Source organism: Peromyscus eremicus, chromosome 13, assembly GCF_949786415.1.
Source record: "Peromyscus eremicus chromosome 13, PerEre_H2_v1, whole genome shotgun sequence".
NCBI classification, from domain to species: domain Eukaryota; kingdom Metazoa; phylum Chordata; class Mammalia; order Rodentia; family Cricetidae; genus Peromyscus; species Peromyscus eremicus.
The window spans coordinates 7,393,350-7,414,419 of NC_081429.1; the positions used below are offsets into that span (position 1 = coordinate 7,393,350).

General features: G+C 47.4%; 1 protein-coding gene across 8 annotated transcripts in view; it reads left to right on the forward strand.

Annotated features, from left to right (window-relative positions):
• Positions 1-21,070, forward strand: part of Lrrfip1 (LRR binding FLII interacting protein 1) — a 135,832-nt gene that overhangs the window by 76,858 nt on the left and 37,904 nt on the right. For 2 of the 8 annotated variants that reach the window (XM_059278084.1, XM_059278085.1), the window contains exons 3-4: positions 6,244-6,288; positions 6,863-6,913. The exons of 5 other annotated variants lie outside the window; for them this stretch is intronic. In XM_059278084.1, coding sequence (XP_059134067.1) covers positions 6,244-6,288; positions 6,863-6,913 — 96 coding nt within the window. Of the gene's footprint in view, positions 1-911; positions 930-4,734; positions 4,783-6,243; positions 6,289-6,862; positions 6,914-9,867; positions 9,907-12,794; positions 12,855-18,357; positions 18,406-19,508; positions 19,575-21,070 lie in introns of all 8 variants that reach the window. One more of the 8 variants, XM_059278086.1, reaches the window with a different exon arrangement.

Sequence of the window (21,070 nt, forward strand, 5' to 3'; positions counted from 1 at the left end):
TTGCACTGATAGAAATAAGCGTCTCTCTTAATGTCACTGACTGGATAACCATTTCGGTTAGAGATACTGCATTTATTATAGTTGAATGTTGACTGTATTTACCTGTGTTTTCCCACATGAAGAAAAGTGCCCAATTTCTAGGCCCGTGTCCTTAACAAGGCCCTATGCAACCCATGACTTGCCCAATGAATGCAAGTATCTATGTCTTCATGGTGACTGAAATTAAGAGAAGGTTCTGATGAGAACCACTCTGTTGGGGAGAGGGAGCCCCTCTTTTATTTCAGCACATTCCCATGGCTGGACTGTTTTGCTGGAGTGTTCTTGCTATTCTTTCCTATAAATCTGCATGGGCCAGGATGCTAAAGCCTCTTTAATAATCGTTTCTGAATCTGACCACTCAATTTCCTGCTTAAAATTGTATGCTTTCTGGTGAAACTTTTATTAGTGTGAAAAGCAGTTTTCCTTTTAAAGGTAATTTGATGTTTATTCTTGGGCATTTTCATACATGTATATATGATGCACTTTGATCAGAATCTCCTGCCATGACCCCTTATGCCCTTCCTACTACTTCCTCTGAGCCTTCTTCCCTGTGTGTCCCATATCCTTTAAAGTCTGAAAAGATGCCTTTAATTCCTATGTCCTGTTGCGGCAATAGGCCGTGCATACTCTGCGTTAGTTAACAGTGGGTTCTGCAGACCCTGGCAGGAAGCGACCATCAGCCATCGTCACAGAATGAATGAAGAAGTGGGACTTAATACGTTTTCTCTTCATATTTAATCAGTAATCTTTGTTTTTCCTGCAGCACAGTGTTCATTCATACTTCTGGTTGTTACGGAACCTTTCTGAACGGTTACTGCAATTTTAACTGCATTTTCTGTCTCTTCCCCTTTCCCTTTCTCCCTTTCCTGTAGATCTATCAAGTCCAAAAGGTAGGCTCTGGCCTTCGTTTCTACTGTGCATGTGCGCTTTCCCCTCACCGAGGCCTTGCCCCCTGCAGAACAATGCCATGTGCTGACCACCCCGCTTGCCGCGCTCACCTCCACCTCTGTCTACCACCTCCTCTGTCTACCCACCTGGTTAACGAGTCTCTTCCACACAAGGCAGCAGCCATGCATTCAACACAACTCTTGATCCTTTTGCTTCAAGGAATTGGAAAGTTGTCTCTGAGGGAGAAAAAAAAAATTCTAACACACATTTTAGAATTGGAGGAAGCTTTTAAAATTGTATATTAAAAGATAAAGGATCTCCCCCCCATGACTTTATTATAAGTCACCTTAAAAATGCCAGTGTAAATTGCCACATATTAAGACATTGTTGTGCTGAGTGTAGTAGCAGACTTCTCTAATCCTAGCATTTAGGAGGCAGAGGCAGGAAGACCACTGCAAGTTTAAGGCTATGCTGGGATTTTGTGGTTGTTTGGAGGCCAGTCTGATCTACATCCACAGTGAGACCTTTCTCAAAGAAATGGAGGGAAGGAGATAGATAGGTAGATAGATAGATGATAGATGGATGGATGGATGGATGGATAGATAGATAGATGATGGATGGATGGATAGATGGATAGATAGATAGATAGATAGATAGATAGATAGATAGATAGATAGATAGATAGATAGATGATGGATGGATGGATGATAGATGGAGGAATTGGTTATTAGGCTAGGTGTGGTAGCCCTAACACTTGGGAGGCTTAGACAGAGGATCACAAGTTATAAGTTTCAGGGCAGAAAAGAATAAAAATCTAGAGGTAAGAAGATAGCAAAAGATTATAGATTATTGGACGTTATAGATTGTTTAAAAATATTATAGATTAATCAAAAGTTTTAATTAAAAAAAAAGGTACAGGGAGAAAATCCAGCTGTTGTCCCCGCTCAGCACTAGAGCATTATAGGCTAATGTCCTTCTCCATTTCGTGACAGCCGCTGGGGCTTAGAAGCAAGGACAATGAGCAGATGTACTGAGAGCTGGCTGGCTCTCCAGGAACTTGCAGCTAAGCCGTGACAGAGTGGGATGCAACTGGCCCCTGAGAGAGGTTATGGGGCTCGGTGAGCCTTTCCCATGTGTGAGCCTTTCCTGTGGGAGAGCTTGTGTTCTTTCCTGAACTTGTTTAGTTTCTACCTAGAATAGCTGTGTCTTCCTTTTAAAGTGGTAAGTCAGAGTAAGAACACAGACTCTCAGAGTTCAGAGCACACAAATATCACCGGTAAGCCTCAGAGCCTGTAATCTTGAGCTCAATTTGATGACCCTCAGCCTAAACCATCCTGTCTCCACTGGGAAATCTCCTCTCCTGAAGAGGCAGAAAGGCCCAATGGGTAGCCAGCAGAATCTGTAGGCACACTGTTCATGGTCCTAGCATCCAATATGGGGATGGATACTGAAGACAGAGTCCCGTCTTCTAGAATCCCAGACAGGTTCCGGTAAGGCTGGGAAGCCCCGATGGACAGTCATGCTGCAGGACATTGCTGCCCCGAACTCAGGAAAGGAGCTGGATCTGGTCATTTCCCCACATTCTACTTTTCCTGTCCAGCTCATGGTTGAATTTTTGCCAACAGGCCCGAGATGTGTTGTGAGAACTGACAGTTGTGATCACACTCAGGTGCAGGGCACACTGGGGGAGCTCCAGAAACCCACCACAGTTTGTACGGAAGCGTCCGAGGGGAGGCTTTCCTTAACACTCAAGTTTATGATGAGGACAGGAGATGGAGAGCGGTCTCTCCTAGTCCTGTGACCATTGGGTCAATTAGTTTCTTCGTGCCCAAGGCTGTTTCTCAAAGTCAAGCACCTTGTGCCTCAGCCTGGCTCCCTCCTGTCTTGTTAAGTAAAAGTCAGACAGAAACAAAGGCGCCATATGTTACACACAAATGAGGATCCGGATGTCATAGGTAAAGGTGGAGCTAGCATTAGCTGAATGCAGAAGGGGTCCTAACACAAGGCATTTGCTGGAATTGTAATTAAAAAGTGACTTGGATTCTTTGGCAAAGTGTTTGATTTCCTTTACAAATGAGTATTCTATGGAAATCAGTATTGATGAAAAAACAAAACACAAACAAAAAACAAACAAACAAACAAACAAAAAACCCAGCTCTCACTCCAATGGGGAATAAGAGAGAGTTTACTCAGAGCCAGAAATGAATGACCATAGCCAGGGATTTGGGTTGCCCCCCAATACTTCAACTGTTTAGAGTTACAAAAGTAAGTCATGAACCAAGGCCTTTTTCCATATACATTGGTAGGGAAATCAAGTAGGCGGCCTAGAGCAGAGAAGAGAAATCTCACGATGGGTTTTAGGCACTAGCTGATAATCCTAGGTTTTGGTTTGGTGGAAGCTAGGTACACTGAGTTAATACATTCCAAAGACGTCAGCTGTCAAAGGATATGGGAGCAGAAAGAGGTGGATGATCGGTAGCTTCCGTGAGAACTATAGACAGCAAAGATAATTTTGGCTTTTGATCTCCACAATCACAACCCTCTAATGGGTCAGCACCCTGCAGAACCTTCTGTACCAGTGGTTCTCAACGTTCCTAACGCTGTGGTGTCCCCCACCCATAACATTATTCTGTTGCTGCTTCATAACTGTCATTTCGCTACTGTTATGAATGTCATGTAAATAGCTGATATGCAGGATATCTGATGTGCGACCCACGGGTTGAGAACCGCTGTTCTACACAGATGTGGCTTTTACACATTACTTAGCGGAAAAGGTTGCTTGTGTGGCTTTTTGCACTAGCTTGACATGCTTGGCTTTTCAAGGCTGTGTGAGGTTCTAATTTCTCCTCTTTTGGTTTTCTACTTACCAACATATCTCTGAAGAAGGGACAGGGCCATGTCTCTGAAATCCGGCCCTCCTTCAAGGTGAAACTAAACCAAACACAATAACCACAGCATGTTTGAGTGATTAGAAAACTATTCTAAAATGTCCCTGTATTTCTGGCACCCAGTTTTATATTTCAGATTGTCAGCTTGAAGTGTGTAAAATGTGACGTCCTAGAGGTTTGGTTTTCTGTTCCTTGATTTTCTTACTGGAAACTGAGGGGGAAGTAAGGAACAATGCCAAGCCGGTTGGTAAGCCCAGGCTCTCCTCTAACCTGGGGAACACTCTAGTGATAGAAGCAGCCATTTTGACCTACTTTGTTCAATCTGACTTGAACAACCATGGCTTACAGTAGGTGGGTAAAACTTGGAGCTGGTAGCTGCAACCTCTTCCTACCCAAAGGCCTGCTCTGTAGGTGTCAGACATCTGCCAGCAGATGTGGCTTCTCCCACCTGCCTCTGGTACAGCTGTCAGACAGCAGCAACATGCAGCTGGAAGCGGGCTCAGCACAGCAGCGCTTGCTCCTCCCTCCTCTGGGGCCCCTTCCTGGGGCAGCAGCATGGGATGGCTCTCCGTGTGCTCCTGGACAGCATCTGGTGTGCCCCAAAGCTGTGAACGGCTTTGCAGAGGGTCCTGCCGTGCTTCCGCACAAGGCTTGCTTTCCTGACGTCTTAGGAGGCCACCCCGCCTTATGAGTGTTTTCCTCTGGCCTCTGAGGGGGCCTGCAGGGAAGGAGGCATCATCTCAGGCCGCTGCATCAATGCTCAGGAAATGGCTTCTCTGCAGACCCCAGTTCTGCGGCCACTGCGCCTGGCATGCTACCTCTAAAAGTGATTGCGGGCGGGAGGGCCTGGCAGGACAGTTCCTTATGCCCTTATTGTTTGTTTACTTCTTGCCTAATTTTCTTTCCCTTCTGTCTATAGAAATATTATGGGCTGGATACAAAATGGGGCGACATCGAGCAGTGGATGGTAGGCCTTGAATATAATTTTAAGACTTAAATGGTTTATAATTTAATTCTGACTGCAGTTTAATTATGCCAGTAGATTCCTCTTGCGCTGTAATTTGATCCTCAGAGGTCTTCTCGAGGGCATTTCTGCATCTGGTGTGGTGTTGTTAGAAACGGCCTGGTCAGGCATGTGACCTGTCCCTCTGCAGAAGGGGACTGCTGATGTCTGCAGGCTGGTGTCGTGTGAGGCTCTATCTCCACGGCTCCCCCAGTTCTCTGCATCAGAAGATCCCCAGGGACGGGCTAGGCATGTGCCCTTGTGCAAGAACTTTCCAGAGAACCTCATGTTATCATCAGAACATCTCACTGTTCTGGTTAGAACCAGAAGAGGCCCTAGACTGTTTGCCTCCTTCATGGACAGCCAGCTGCCCTATCATCACCCCCACCCCCACTCTATCCCCAAACTACTCACTCTCCTCACTCACTCTCGCTATTGGCTCCTCTGTGCCCATGGAAACCCCTACTCTTGAGAAAAATCCCTTCCTCCCTTTCTATCTGTTTTCTTTAAGAAATCTGTCTGCCTTCCCAGGGCAGCCAAGGACTAGCTCAACCCCACAGAGCCTACCTGCCCTCAGGCCTCTCAGGACAGGTGCCCATGTCGCAAGGCTCTGGGCAGGGCACCCTCTGGTGCTTTCCAGTGATCCCAGAGCAAAGCTTTAGTCTTATTAAGACACACGCCTCTTCATGTCCTGGCTGCTGTCCTGGACTTTGACGCATGCTTTTGGCATTGGAGACCTGGAAATGTCCTCAGCAAGCCTCCTCACCATTAAACAGCTTGAGGGAGATCAAGGCCATCTCTACCATCTTAGATGCTATGAGTGATATAAATAGCTATTGAAAAACTCGCCATGGTCAGCCTGTGTTAACTGTCAGTGTATTGTACATCCCCTGAGGTATGTGTCTTCTCATCAGATCTTAAGGACAGTTAAAAGATGGCCACTTGGAAAGAATGGAAAGCTGCTAGTCAATTGTGAGCAACTCCGTGCCTCCCACTCCTGCTTCAGAGACAACCATGCAAAAACCTGTTTGTCCTGGAGCCCATAAAGCAGGCTGGGTGGCATCCACATTGGGGTTCTCTGGGGAAATCACTTCCCGGAGGAGAGTCAGTCCGAAGGGGAAGGGAGCTGATGTGAAACCAGATTATGGGGTTACAAAAGAAGCAAGGCTTCGTCTCTGCCCCAGCGCTTGCTCACTGCTTTTAAAGCCACGAACTATGCCAGTTATTTGTGTTCCTAAGGACCTCTCCCAAGGAGCTCTTTCCCACAGTCCTTTACTTAGACCCTTTAAACAAAAGCAGAGAAAATGCTGATTTGCCATGTAGATCAGAAATGCTGGATTCTGGGGCAGCAGGACCTCCTGGGGTTTCTAAGGACTCGGCCTTGCTTTCTCTAACCTCTCTCTGCCATTCCCTTTGCTTCGGTAGGAAGACAGCGAGCGCTACTCTCGTAGATTCCGGAGAAACCCATCGGTCAGTACCACGCTCCTTCACTGCCAGGGACGAGTTGGCGGAGGCTGATTTGTTCCTCTAGTGGCTGAAATGGACACAGTGCTAGAGAGAGAGTTGCCATTGGTGATATACTGTCTTTACCTGAATAAAGACCGTAACTCAGCCTTCAGCATTTGGGGCTAAATTATGTAAAGAAATTGTGTTTGGGATTTTTAAAAGCCTGGATATTGAACCCAGGGCCTCATGCAAGTTTAGGCACTCTACCACTACTAAACTGTATCTCCGGCCCTGTTTGGAAATGTTTAAATATTATTATTAATATATTATTCACAACAGTGTAAATGCTTATTGTTGCTGTTAAATGTCCATAAATAATTTTTATAATCATTGAGGCTTATTAATAACCCTCCTTAAAAGCTACCTGTGACGTACTGTGTTTCCATAACCAGTCTCAGGCAAACTGAGGCATACTGAGAGCCTAGACTCGCATCCTCTGAGCTCTCGGGGTGGCTGGTCCACCCACTGCTGTGGAGTCGGGTCAGCAGATTCTTCCCAGTCCAGTTCACGGCTGTATTCTCATCCTGTCTTTTACTAGGCTTCTGATGAAGACGAGCGCTTGTCCGTGGGTAGTCGCGGCAGCCTAAGGGTCAGTAACGGCATGATTGCTTCTGCATGGCACACCACGTGTGGGCGAGAGCCTTTGTTTCCCACCTCTGCTTTCAGTCCTTAGATTATCACCCCTCTCCCCTGCTGGTCCCCACCTACCTGACGAAATGCTTGTGTATAAGTTAACCAAGGGCCGGCCGGGCTGGACTGGGGAGAGGGTGGGGTGTTACTTGTGAGTTCCCAAAGAGTGAAAGGCACCATTTTTTAAAAAAAAATTTCCACAACGTGAAACTACAAAACTTGTAGATTGCCTCAGAGTTGCTGGTATGATGGCCTAGAACATGAAGGCACACGGCATGCCCCCTTTCCCATACACTCTCCATGAAAGCCAGCCTTGGTTAAACCAGCTGTCAGTTGGACTGGGGAAATAGTTCAGGTGGTCAACGAGGACCCGAGTTCCATCCCCACCACTCATGTGAAGAAAGCCATGTGTGGTGGTGTGCGCTCATAATCCCAGTTTGAGGGGGCAATTAGTGAAGCTGACTGGCTACCTAGTTTAGCCTCACTTAGTAAGTTCCAGGCCAGTGAGAGACCATGTCTCAAAAAAAAAAAAAAAAAAAAAAAAGACAGAGGGCATTCCTGGGGAACGACATCTAGGGTTGTTCACTAGCTTCCACATACAATACATGTGTGTGAAAACACACCCAAGAGTAGCCATAAGTTACTTACGATTTTTCTGCAACTGCTGGAGGCTCCCTGGAGAGAAGGCTGTGACCTTCATCATCCCGAGCCTTCCAGCCAGTTATGATGAAGGCTCTTCTCGGCAGTGCTAGGGACTGGATTCAGAACTTCACCCAAACTGGGCGAGTGCTCTACTATTGAACTACAAGCTCTTCACTGACAGCTTTGTGGCTAATAAACACAGCCTTTGTGGCCGCATTAGAAGAAAGTGTGCACGCTCTGGGAAACGAAGCAGAATGCTTGGGCTTTAGCTTAGCAAGCGTGTCCATTCGATTGGCTGCAGGGTTGACCTGGGATCTCGCTACTCTAATAACCAGGTCTCCAAGCAGCAGCCACTCTGGTTTGCTAAGGGACTTTATAGAGCTGAGGGTTGGCTTATCATTGCCGTGACAGTTAGGTCACACAGTATTACACCTTGACTAAACACACACCAGGTGTATGCTTCCCTTGGCGTATAACAATAACGCCACCATCACTGTCCCTGTCATTCTAGCACTAAGAGCAGACCCTGAGTGGTTTTGCTGGACAGTTACATGTGAAGTGACACCTTGCAGCTGGGAAATTTCTGCTGAGTGTCTTTCATGATGCAGCTGCGACTTCCTCACAGGCCCCTCAGGCACGATCTGCTTTAGAGGAAGCAAGATTTATGCAAGCAGAATATAAGTACAAGCTCAACTTGCAACATCTGTGGCCAGGCCCAGGCATTGCAGTCGTGGGCGGTGTCAAAAGTCCAGCCCTTGAAACCAAGGGGAGGAAGAACAGTTGGGGATGAGGAGAGGGACGGGGAAGGACAGAACCGAGAGCTGACCCTTGGATGTGGTCTCCCAATGGTGGCTTTGCAAGAGAGCTTTTCCCAGAAATGGCAGGAAGGAAGCCGAAGAACAGGGATGGGAGACGGAACAGGCGGGAGTGGGAGGCAGAAGCCAGATCTCTGGGATAATGTGTCATCTTCAGACCTGTGGACCCTAGGGTTCCCCAGGGAGGGATTTCACCATCTTAAGATTCTTGGGGGTGGGGAGGCGTGCCCTGGTTCCAAAGAGTTTACGGTAGTTTCAACATTCATAAAGGTTGTAGTATCCATTCACCTTCCACATTAACCTCTAGTGAATTGAGTCTCTGCAGGACATCTCTGTCAGATTCCAGTGTATCTGTTCTGAGCTCTGAAGTTTCACACAGGAGGTCCACGGTTAGCAAGCCGAAGAGGAGAATGGGAGGAAGTCAGTGAATTTCACTGTCAGCCTCCGTGTGCTACACGACTCTCCCACAGTGTACTTTAGAAACTAAAGGCCTGTGCCACCAGGCCTGACGACCTGAGTTCAATCCCTGGGACCCACATGCTGGAAAGTGAGAGCTGATTTCTGAAAGTTGTCCTCTGAGTTTCACTTACACTGTGGCACATGCCACCACCCCCAAAACTAGTTTGTTTATTTTTTTTTCAAAGAACTAGACTCTTTAAAAAAAGAAATCCAGATCTGAGAGCTGGGGTCCTGGAAATAAGAGTCAAACCTGCTGTTCTTATTGGTGTGGAACAAGCCTAGATTATTTAGGGGTCTGTTTGAGGTCACAGTGACAGTGCCAGCCCCTGATCCCCCAGAGACTTTCACACCTGTCAGGTGCCCAAAACTCTGTCCCCTGCTGATTGGCACAGCTAAGAAGGACATCTGGCAACCCTGCTGAGTGGACTCACATCTCACTCTGTGTCCATGGAGGCCAGATGATGCCGCTTAATATATTTGAATATTCTGAAGCCTTTACTTTGCAAATTCCAAAGATGGTTTCTTTCTCAACTCCCCAAACATGCCTTCTCTATTGCCCTGGCTATGATGATAAGCCCTGAAGGCTTGGAGGGGTAGTTACCATCCTGGGATCAGCATGCATAGTCCCCTGGGGAAATCAAGATTGGGGGTTATCGTAAGGTTTTAATTATCTTTATTAAAATCTGGCAATGGTACATCTCTAGACCTTTCCCTAATTTAATTAGATCATATCTATGTCAAGAAGGAGTAAGATCCAAATGGTTTTGTGTTTCGTGAACTAAACAACTGGTGCATAGAAACACTTTAATGTTCTTAGATTTTATGATAGCTATCATTCTGATAAATGTATCTCTTTTAAGTAAAACGTTAGGAGTCATGGGAAATGTGTTTCTGTTAAGATTTTAAAGGTGGCCTGGTTTCGCCTCTGTGTTTGCTTAGCTCTGACTTACCTCTGGCACTCCAATTTCTATTTTCCTCTTCCACCTTCTGCCAACAGGCCCAGCCTGAGCCCGAGTATGGGAGTCCCTATGCCTGGGTGAGGTGGTCAGATAGTTTTGCTGTGTGACTCTGTGTGCAGTGACAGATGATAGCCGTGCTGTTTTTACTAACTTCCTGGGTGCTTTTCCCAAGTGCATCTGCCAGTCTTCCCCCGGGACACTATGAGGTCAGGAGAGCACGGCTTCCTCTAGAATGAGTCATCCTCCTCCCCCTGCTTCCTGGCCTGTATATGGGACCTTAAAGCCTGGACGGCAGTACCTGGGTCCCACTCACTAGCGGGTGCTGAGTATCGGCTGTTGGCCACCCACCATGGGTTCTTCAAAGGACCCACCAGACCAAGAATTCCCAGGGCCTCTCTGTGTCCTTTAAAAGACTTAAGTGTGAAGAGATCATTTGACTTAAGAAACTATTTTCCTGATCTGTAACCATTCAAATTGATAGTACCAGCTGGCTCTTTTGCTGGGAAAATAACCTTTGAAGAAGACTCCATTTCCAGCGACAAAAATAAAGCCCTGGAAATGTCTTCTATCTGAGAGTCCCAATGCCTTCTGTGCTCTGGAAATGTGGACAGTTTACACCCAAAAGAATTCTCCAGTGGGTTTTGCAAATCTGTAGCCTCATCTCTGGGACTTCACAGTTGTTTTTTTGTTTGTTTTTGTTTTTTTATCTCAGAGCCCCTGGGCTTCATGTATTGTCCATTTCAAAATTATCTGGAAAATTTACTTTTATGTTTAGTGCCAGTCATTAATAAATAGTGCCATGTGTCGGCTGAGTATGTTTGATCCCCCAGGGTCCCCACAGAGCTGAGCATGTTAACTCTCACCCCACCTCACACACTGAGCTACTGCAACCGTCCTAGCCTGGTGAGGCAAGCCGGCAAGGAGGAAGCGCAGGACAAGGCCTGAGATTCAGGGTGTGCCCGACAGTGCCTGTTCCCTGTCCACAGAGCCCTGCCACCTGCCACGGTCATACGGTGAAACCAGCAGTTCTTCAGACCTGTAAGGAACCAAAGGCAGTTGAACCGTTTCCAGACATCATCCTTTGTATTTTAAACTCAATTTCGAGGGCTGGTCCTTGGGCTACCTGTGAATTTTAGCAGTGGCCAGGGGCATTTTGGATTTCATTTCAAAGTGTTTTTTTCTTTTCTTTCTTTTCTTTTTCTTTCTTTTTTTTTTTTTTTTTTTTTGAGACAGGGTTTATTTGTGTAGCCCTAGCTGTCCTAGAACTCACTCTGTAGACCAGGCTGGCCTCGAACTCACAGAGATCCGATGCCTGCCTCTCACTTCCGAGTGTTGGGATTAAAGGTGTGCACCACCACCGCCTGGCCTATGTCTTTTCTTTTTAAAATTAATTCGAATGCGTCAAGTATGCCGCTCACAAGTTTCAGCCTACCTTTCTTGCTTTGTTTCCCATTTTAATGAACTCTGAGTGTGCCCTGTGACTTACATGGAGAAACAGACAGCAAACATTGTCCATCAGAAAGGCTGACAGCTGGCACCACACAGCCAGGTTGAGAGCACCCATGCTTTGGAGCTGCATGGCAGCAGTCCATTCTGCCAGTCTCCAAACGGTTTTAACATTAAACACATTTTAGAAGTGTTTTTATGGCTTCTTGTGGTTTTCAGATTTCATGTGGAAGGCTTTTTACATGTTCCTGTTTCACTTAGAAACTTTGAATTTTTTTTTTTGAGTTGTAGCAAAAATAAGCATATGTTTATAATGAAGGTTCTATAACTCTGGAGTTAAAAATCTGCCCATCAGTTACTTATCCTACATCAATGTCATGACTATCCAGTATGGGCTAAGCATGGCCCTGCTACCCTGGAATGAGGATCCCCCAGTACCAAGCCCTTCCAAAGCCAAGCCTCCTACCCACTGGTGTGACCATCAGGTGCCTCCAGAGGCTAATGTGCCCCTCACCATGGCCCTGTAATTTTTTCATTTCTGTGCATACTGCCATGGCTGTGAACGTGCAGGTGGATTGAATAACCTGCCTAAGGACACAGGGCAGACCTTGCATTTGCAGTTAGAGCCTCTCAGGCTCGAGACAGATAAATCCCTTTCCATCTTGACCAGATGTGAGGCCACTCTGCCTTTTCCCGCCTTTGAAGCTGCTTCGGTCTCTGGTGTTCCTTACCTTGAATCAAGAGCCATTTCCTCATACATCGTTCCTTTCTGCAGTAAAATGGACCATTCCCTACAGCTGCAGCACTTTTAGACGGCCCTGCCTTGGCTTAGGGGGAGCAAGGGAGCCAGGCAAACCTTTAGTGTGTCCAGCCTTCTGGATGATTTGGTTTGGTTTCTTCCTAGAGGACAAATGATAACATCATTAAGTTTATATTCCCGTCTTATCTAGAAAAACACAATTGAAAGAGTAGGTGACGGAAAGGTGACTCCTGAAGGTTTCCTAGTCCTTCCTCCTGGACTAGTAAATAGGTTACATGGTATAGGACTAGTTACAGGTTACATAAACCCTATTCCAAATCTTAGGGGCACAGCTTCATTAGGGCTACATATCTGGTCTAACTGACCCGGGCGGGTCACTACCCTCTGGCCTGGCGTTCAGCCTTCTTGAAATCTAGAGTTTCCACAGCAGTAATCCTAAGATTGGACACAAGATAACACACACGCACGCACGCACGCACGCACGCACGCACGCGCACCATAAAAACTGCCCAGAAAAACAGCTACGTCAGGCCATGTGCCTCACTCACAGGAGGGAATGCCACTGGCGCCATGTTTGACAGGCTTTTTCTGAGTTGCAGTGGGGTAGGAGCATGCTGGCAGTTTGGGGGTGGCCAGGCTTTCTGCTTCTCTTGGCTGCAGAGAAGGCTCAGTGTATTCGTGGATAACTGTGGCTCTCTCTGGTTTGTACCTGTGCTGTTCTTTACACTGATGTGACCTCTTCTCTCTTTGTTGAAACAGACTAACGGTTATGATGGAGACTATTGCGGATCCCAGTCCCTAAGTAGAAGATCTGGCAGGGTTAGTACAGCAACCATGCATGGCACGTGCTCTCGGGATGCTGCTTCAACGTGTCTAAATTATATTGCTCAGTTTAGTTACTTTGCTCTTTTTGTATTACCCTGGCTCCCCCCCCCCCCCCCCCCCCGTAGCACACTCTAACATTCTCAGAATGTTAGTATTCAAGCATTCTTAGCATGATTCGGATTCTAGATGTTAAGCTAAAAGTCTGATAAGCGTTCCTAAAAATACCCAGAGAGCAGAATTAGCTTGTCCACTGTTCAGTGCCCTCACGTGTGTGTCTGTGGGTGAGTCGGCTCTCACGTGGATGGGAGCCCACCATTTTCAGTTCTCCGCATTTCAGGCCGGCCGTGTTCACCTTTATCTTAAAGATGCGCGTGTGAGAACCTGGACTTCTCTGACGAGCAGAAGGAAGGGAAGAGGGCAGAATTCTGCCGTCTTCAGTGCTCGTGTTGAGGGTGAGAGGCAGGCATGCCAGCGAAGAAGCCAGAGCAGTACACAAGAGACAGAGAGGCCCAGAGCCTGGGCAAGGTCTGGGGTCTGTCAAGGCTGTAGCTGTTGGACATCTCAGAAGGTTAAATTGGGCACATATTAATTAAGCCTCATGCTCCAAACAGATTAATCTTGAGTTAAACGACCTAATACCTTCCTGTCCTTAATGTCATTTTCCCCCTTCTGCTAATAAGTTTCTTGTGTAAAATTTAATCTATTTTAATTATATTAAGATAGCATTTAGTCACTTCAATTCCACTTCAATTCCATTTTTTCCAGGCTTCAGAACACACACACACACACACACACACACACACACACACACACACACACACTGAGCCAACAGTTTCGGCTTTCCCAAACTGGCCGAACAGGTTGCTTGAGCCTTCTCAAACCTGTTGAGAGTTACCCGTGCTTTTTCTATGACCCCTCTTAAACTTTTCTAGCTCCAGACTCCAGAGACCTCCTAGTTGAGGTCTTCTGTCACCTTCACACTGACACCTGCTGAGTCTTTAAGGCCGCTCGGCACTCCAGGGACAGAAGCCTGCAGTCACTGCCCTGTGCATGCCCTTCAGTGGTGTTAACCAACTGTGCCCAGCGAGCCTGCAGAGCTGGCCACCAGCATAAGTGATAAGAGCTGCAATGTTTCCCAATGTTGACCGGCTGTGCCCCGCCCCGCTCCCCCCCCCCCCCCCGGTTTTGCTATAACTGAAGTTATTTGGGAGTTCTTAGAGCCAACTTCCTTCAGTGTTAACACTTCTCTCTACACATGTGATGTGAACTCATCAACCCGTCTGTGACATCAGGCTGCGCCATACCTATGTCCAGTACAAATGCCCTTTATGATTTAGTTAGGGTTTCAGCAATGCCTCTACAAGTCAAATACTGAATATAGAACGGCTCACGGAGTGAAACTGGATGTAAAATCGGTCTAGCAAGTAGCCAGGGAGAGTCACATGACTGAAGAACAAAATAACCTTCATCTAAGTCACACTTAAGAAACTCCAAACATGTGGGGCACTCTGGAGGAAAGAGTAGACGGGATAGAGGAGCTTCGCAGGTGTAAATGAGCCTTGTCTGATAAGAGCTTGGGAATGTCCGTCTCCTCCCCGCTTAGTGACTTGATCTCGTGCCTCTGTGTGTCATGTCACCTCCTGTGCGATGTCACCTCTCCCACAGTCTCTTTGACCTGATGCTCTACAGCGCATGCGCAATGCCAGCGCATGCTCGACGCCAGCTGCCTCCGGTGCAGAGGTGGAAGCTGGCTCTCAGCCTCCCCATGCCTCCCTGCATCTAGGCGCTGGGCTAGGCTGGAGAAAGGCTGAAGTTATTGCAATAGAAAGAATTTTAATTACCTAAGGAGATATGCGAAGAGGAGAGTTGAGTCAGTAAGCAACTGGCTAATAATAGAGCACTCAGCTTCATGGGGGCAGAGCTCTAAGACTCAGAAGGCTCACATCTAAGCCATCTAGCTCTGAGATGTGAAAGGCTCACATTTAAGTCTGAGATGTGTAAGCTCTGAGACTCAAAAGGCTCACATCTAAGACATCTAGACTCACTTGCTAGGAATTTGTGCTGCAAATTCTTCAGGTGAACCAGGGTTCCCGGGCCCCAGCACTGGTGTGGCTGTGCTTGCCTTGTGAATGGGCAGGAAAAGGAAGCACTCACCACTCACAAACTCTCCTCTTCTGGTGCTCAGAATTCCAGCTACAGTGGCGGCGGCGGCGGCGGCGGCGATGGCAGATCCTCCGCTTTGTCGTCCTCTAGGGAGGAGAAGTTGGTTGGTTCCCATTTAAATCTTTCCCATCCTCTCTACAGAAACTGCAGGTTTTGTAGCATGCACCCTTGTGTGTGGGATCCCTTCTTCTCCCCCAGCCTATTTTACAAGTTTCCACTTGGAATGGATGTTCTATGAGGAGTAATTAACATGTGCTACTTCATTCAGACTCACCACTGTCCTGTGTTTAACATGAATTGTCACATGCAGCCAACTACCGTGAGTGAGCCAATGGCATGCTTGTATATATTGTCTGATCCAAAGGGGGGGAAATTAAAAGCCTGGATCTTCTCACCTTCTTTCTGAAAACAATGATACTCTCTAGGCGCTACACACTTCGTGGTACTTTGTCAGGGATGGTGTGGCTTTGGCATGAAAATCCAGTCCAGTCTAACTATCTGTGTACACTCATGTGCATTGACCTGGGCAGGTGATTTCTGTTTATTGAAGAGTCCTACCAGCTGGGCCTGGCATATCCTAGTTAAGGTTCATCTACTAACCGAGCCAGGGAACCAGTTTGGGTAGGTGGAGAACTGAGTGGGCCCACATAAGCCGCAGGATGGGTACTCCTGAGTCTTTACCGCTGGGTCCCAGTATCACAGTCAATGGGATGAAAGTGAGACTTCTTTCCCCAGCACTGTTGTCAGAATGGATGTAAACCTTAAAGAACAAAGAGAAGGAGCTGGGGAGATGGCTCAGTGATTAAGAGCACTGGCTGATCTTGCAGGGGACCTGGGTTCGGTTCCCAGGACCCACATGGCGGCTCCCAGCCATCTGTAACTCCTATTTCAGAGTATCCAGCGCCTTCATCTAGCCTCCACACAGACCAGGCACTTTCATACATTCATGCAAAACCCTCAAACACATAAATCTTATTAAATTAAAAAAGTAAAGAGGAGACGAAAGTCCCTAATGAATTAAAGGCAATACTCAGCTGAAACAGAGCCCATGTTCAACTCAACTCTAAATTTAACAGAAGGAATCTGCACCCTAAGAGTTAAAGGTCAGAATTAGAGCTGGCCCCTTCAGACATAAAACACGGTTCTCCAGACTGGATCTTGGGATCCTGATACTCGACCTGCCAGTGTGCCTGCCTGATTCATTCTTATAATGTAATGTCCAACCAGGGGGGTGAGACCAGAGACCATCCCCAGTGAAATAGCTATTCCTAAGCAGAAGCTGGGGTCCCTGTAAATTTAGAAGTCCAATTACAAAGACTAAAACCACTCGATCTTGTTGTTGGTTAAAATCAACCCCCTCCCCGTGTGTGTGTGTGTGTGTGTGTGTGTGTGTGTGTGTGTGTGTGTGTCGTGCACACACGCACACTGACTTAAAGTCCTAAGTCAGTCTGATGGGGTCATTCTGGTTCTGTCCACTAATGGGCTTCTGTTCCCCTAACTCTCTTTCCCTCCTGCCCAGCGAGTGCGTGCTGATGCTGTGATAGTATCAGGTTGTTTTCCGTGTGTCTCCAGCCCTAATCCACCCGTGAGATGGAGTGATTTCACACCTCCCCACCCACCTGACCCGACTTGACTGTTTTCTTTCCTTGCAGGGACACTTTTGCTCCGACCTCGGCCTTCCCAGCAGTGGCCTTGCTTCCAAGCCCCTGTCTACCCAGAATGGAACCCGGGTCTGTTCCTCTGCCCTTTCCTCTGCAAAGCACTTTGTGGCTGGTGCCCTTAAAGGGCACCTTAGCCTCTTCAGTGTGCAGTCAACAAGGCCAGGCTCAGGGCTGTTTGGAATGGCTTGGCTAGCTTGCTGAGACTTTCCTCAATCTCCTAAAATTGTAATTTAGGACCTAATATGGAAAAAGAGACTTTAGGGGAAGGAGGGTTCTGTGAAATGTATACTCAAAAACAAAACAAAACAACCCTCAAGTTCAGAAAAATTGGTCTCTTGGGTTTCTCCATTTCCAGCAATTGTTCCCCCATTTGGGGTTCCAATTTGTTTTTTAAAAATTTTTTTTTTCTTTTGTAAATGTGTCCAGGAAGCAACCTACAAGGTCTCTGTGCACATTGCCTCCTGCATCTTGGAGAAGTGGACAGGACTGAGCATTTCATTGATGCTGCCTCTTTCCTGTTTTCACAAGAACGAGGTTCAGGGCCAGCCAAAATGGGCCTTTGTTGCTCTGGGCTGGCAAGTTCTGTTGCGGCATAAGGGCGCCACGTCAGAAATCCCAGTGCACACGCTCTTTTGGAGGTTGGCTGTCTCCTTTGTGGGCAGTTTCAGCTGCTGGAAGGTCTGTCCCTTGGCCCTGCATCTTTCCCTGCCCTCTCCTGTGCCCTGTGCCTCGGGTCTGTACCAAGTCCTGACCCATCTCTGTAGCTAGGTCCTGAACCTCAGAGAGCTGCCTCTGCATCCCAGCACGACCCCCAGAGCTCTGTGCTACTCTGTATTCTAAGTATGCGTCCCCTTGGGCTTCTGGAAGTGCCAGCCCTGAGCAGCCAGCTCCCTTACACCCTCTTTTGTATCTTGACTGCTGCTGTGACCCTGATAGAAGCAGTCGTACCCTGATATATTTATTCTCTCTGTAGTTTTCTGGACCCGAGGGGATGGTTCAAGTCCTCCTTGGTGTCAGAATCCAGAGGGACTCAAGCCCCTCAGATAAAGTGATGTGGCATTTACATAGTGTCCGAACATCTGCCTATGAACTTTAAGTCATCTCCAGCTTACTCATGGTGTCTAATATGTAAATGTTGTGGAATAGTTGGTGCACTGTGTTCAGAGAATGATGCAGGCAGAATCTGCCCATGTTCAGTGCACATTGGGTTTTTGTTTTGTTTTATTTTGGTTTTTTTTTTTTCAGATATTTTTGATCCTTGGTTGGTTGAACCCAGGAATGCTGAACCCTAGAAACGAGGTTGAGCTATGAGAAGCCTGGGTGGCCTTGAACCTGGCCCGGGGACTATGTCCATCTATTGGCTTCCCTTCAGGTCTTCTTCCAGCAACACCTCAAAAGGAATGACTGAAAAACAATAGCCCATTCCAGAGATGCTGAGGGAGTTTGTGGTTTTAAAGTTAGAAATTGTATCATTTATCTTGCCTGTAAATTTTGGATTTCCATATGTCCAGTCCCCTGAAAACACAATCCCTTAGCTTTGGCTTTTTCTTCTAACCGTTGTATTATAGTTACTTAGTTACCAGAAGCAGACCGCATGGCGTGGCTGCCTTAATGCTGCTGTCCGGTGCTGTTTTCCCAAGGTCTAAAGCCTGCCCTTTGCTTTCCTCCCGCAGTCCACCTTTCTGTGCAATGCTGCCCCCCGGCCTGCGGGGAGTTTCCGGGTGCGTGTGCTCCCCACCCCTGCCGTGCATGCTCCCCTCTGCCTGCTGCACATGCTCTGCCGCCCTGAACCCCGTTTCCTGCCCTGCCGGGGAAGCGGCACTTGGCTCACAGTTTACCCACGTTCTGTGGTCTCCGCAGGTTCCCTTTAGTCAGATGTGCACTTTCTCTTCCCTGACGGCTGACAACAGCTGTCGCCCTGTTCCATCTCTCGGAAGACTTGTTTAAGGTTGTTAGGAAGGAACAGTGACAACATTTACCTGTTGGCAGAAAGACAGATGGCTCCTGAGGGTGCTGACAGCCGTAGCGGACTCTGAGCAACATTGCCATAGTACTCTGGAAATTTCCATATGACTATATAATTTTGGAAACTTCCCGTTTTAAATGTAGGTTCTTACATTCTGCAGTAAACTAGGTTTTCAAAGTTACTGTATTGATAACTGTGAATTTCCACCACATTGCACACTCAGGGGGTTAGGTACGTACGTACGTATACCTGGCTAACCTAGCCAGTATTCTCCGAAGAGGAATAAGGAAAATTCAGGTGTCTTTAAATGGGACAGAGTTTGACATTACTGGCTGAGTTCTTGTAAACATCTTTCTCTATGATTAATTGCATACAGTTTTCAAGGTAATCAAATACTGTTTTCTGTGTAGCAACTTCTGAAAAGACATAAAATATCCAACATCAAAATGAAAATTACCGTAATGTTTCATTCCAAAGCCGCTTCACACAGGAATAATTGTGTAAACAGGGCGTATGAGGATGCTTTGACGAACTTCAGGATGTTTGAGTTGCTTGCCAATTTTCAATCTTGATTGGCAATTCTCATGTGGGATGTTTTTCAGAATAACAGCCTCCAGTGCTTTCGTGAAAATGCATGCCAACTGACAGCAACGTAAACGTCTCTCTTCTGACTTCTGCACCTTTTTGTTCTCTGTGGCTCTCTGAAGAGCTGAAGAGGGTGATGTGGAGCCTGCATGGTGTTTTCCAGAACCTCTCCCTGGCACACGTCACTCTTCCTAACCTTACCTTTCAGTGTTTTCTGTGTGGTCCTTTAAAAAAGAGTGTGTTTCCTGCCCTGACAGTCTGTTCTTGTCGCAGGCGTCCATGCTGGATGAGAGCAGCCTCTATGGGGCTCGGAGGGGAAGTGCCTGTGGTTCCCGAGCTGTAAGGCGCTTTTCATGTTTCCCATCATGCCTCACTGTGTGCTGCACGACCCTGGGGTGTTTGCTGGATGGTGACTGATGTCACAGGAGGAAACGTTGTCTGTGTTTTCCTTTGTGATAAAGGTCATGGATGATGGAATCAGGAAATCTTTGCTTGTTAATTTCATGTCCTCACTCATCAGTTCGTACTGAGGTCAGAGACTCGCTTTAGTTGGGTTTCGTCCGCTTCAGTCCCTGCAACTCCCAACTAACGGAACAAGTAATGAATTTCTGAACTTGAGAAAGGAAAAGGGGTGGGGGGAGTTGGACAGACCCCCAGGGTTGCTATGACGACGCTGGTCCCACTTTGCAGGACTTGCCACTGTCCCCTGATGACCCTGAGACGGCTCCTAGTTGTGTGTAGCAACCCAGTCTTGACCCTCTGGAAGGAGTTTCCACCCATCTGAGCAAAGGATCCAGGAGGTTTGTCTCTAGCAGGAAGTGAGATCAGAGACAGGTCCTACAGACATTCTCTTCTTCATGGTGGGCACGTCTGTGTGGGCCTGACCTAACTTCTGTTTCTCAGTCTTCTTATGGCCAATGAACTGGAGGTGTGATTCAAACTCAGAGCCTTCTGACTTAATTAGCTGCCCATGGGCCACTTGAGTCCCAGGCACAGGTGACACTTGAGGCCTGATGACGTGAATGCTTCTCTTCCAAAGGGTCAAGGCAGTCCAGCTGGTCAGAGAACTGCTCTGACTAAGGGTCCTTAAGCAATATGAAGTGGTCTTTATGTCTCTGGATGCCCCACACCTGAGAATAAACATATCTTTCTCCAGGGAAGAAATGTAGTTGGAATGCCTCCACGGGCCTGACCATGCTGGCCACAGCCCTTTAAAGCACCCAGTGCTTTTGTTTAACCCTCGGTGACTTCTAGACATGAGATGTCACATGGGGCCTGGGAAACGTGATATAGCTGCTGATTTTCAGGAGGGTCAAGTCAGGCCAGCTGGTCTGAGAAGTGTTCTGACCCAGGAGCCTGGGACTGGGCAGGAAGCAGCATGAGGCACAGTCCCTCCGACCATTGCTAGCGAAGAGCTGGAGTCATTTCTTCTTTCCTTCAGCAAGTGTTTCTGAAGTGTGCCAGGCCTTATCCGCTCACTGGGGCCGGCTCTCTGGTGGGAAGACAGAGACGATACTTAAGATGGCATCATAGCACCCCTGAAGATCCAGAGTCCTTACAGTTTTCAGTGGCGATGACGCTTGGAAGGCTCTCAGCCCAGAGGTCCATCTAGCATTTGTCCCAGGGCAGGCGGCTGAATACAAACCAAAGTTTAGAGGCTACAGCCCAGGCAGGGCCTGTCATCTTCTTTTATCAGGAGTTAGAAAGCTTGAACAGACAACTAGACAGGCACACCCAGAGGACAGGTCCTCCAGTTTCTACCTGGAAAGGTGGCAGAAAAGCCAAACTTCCCCTTCAGAAATGCCAGCCCGCCTCCTAGCTAGTTTCTGAGCTAG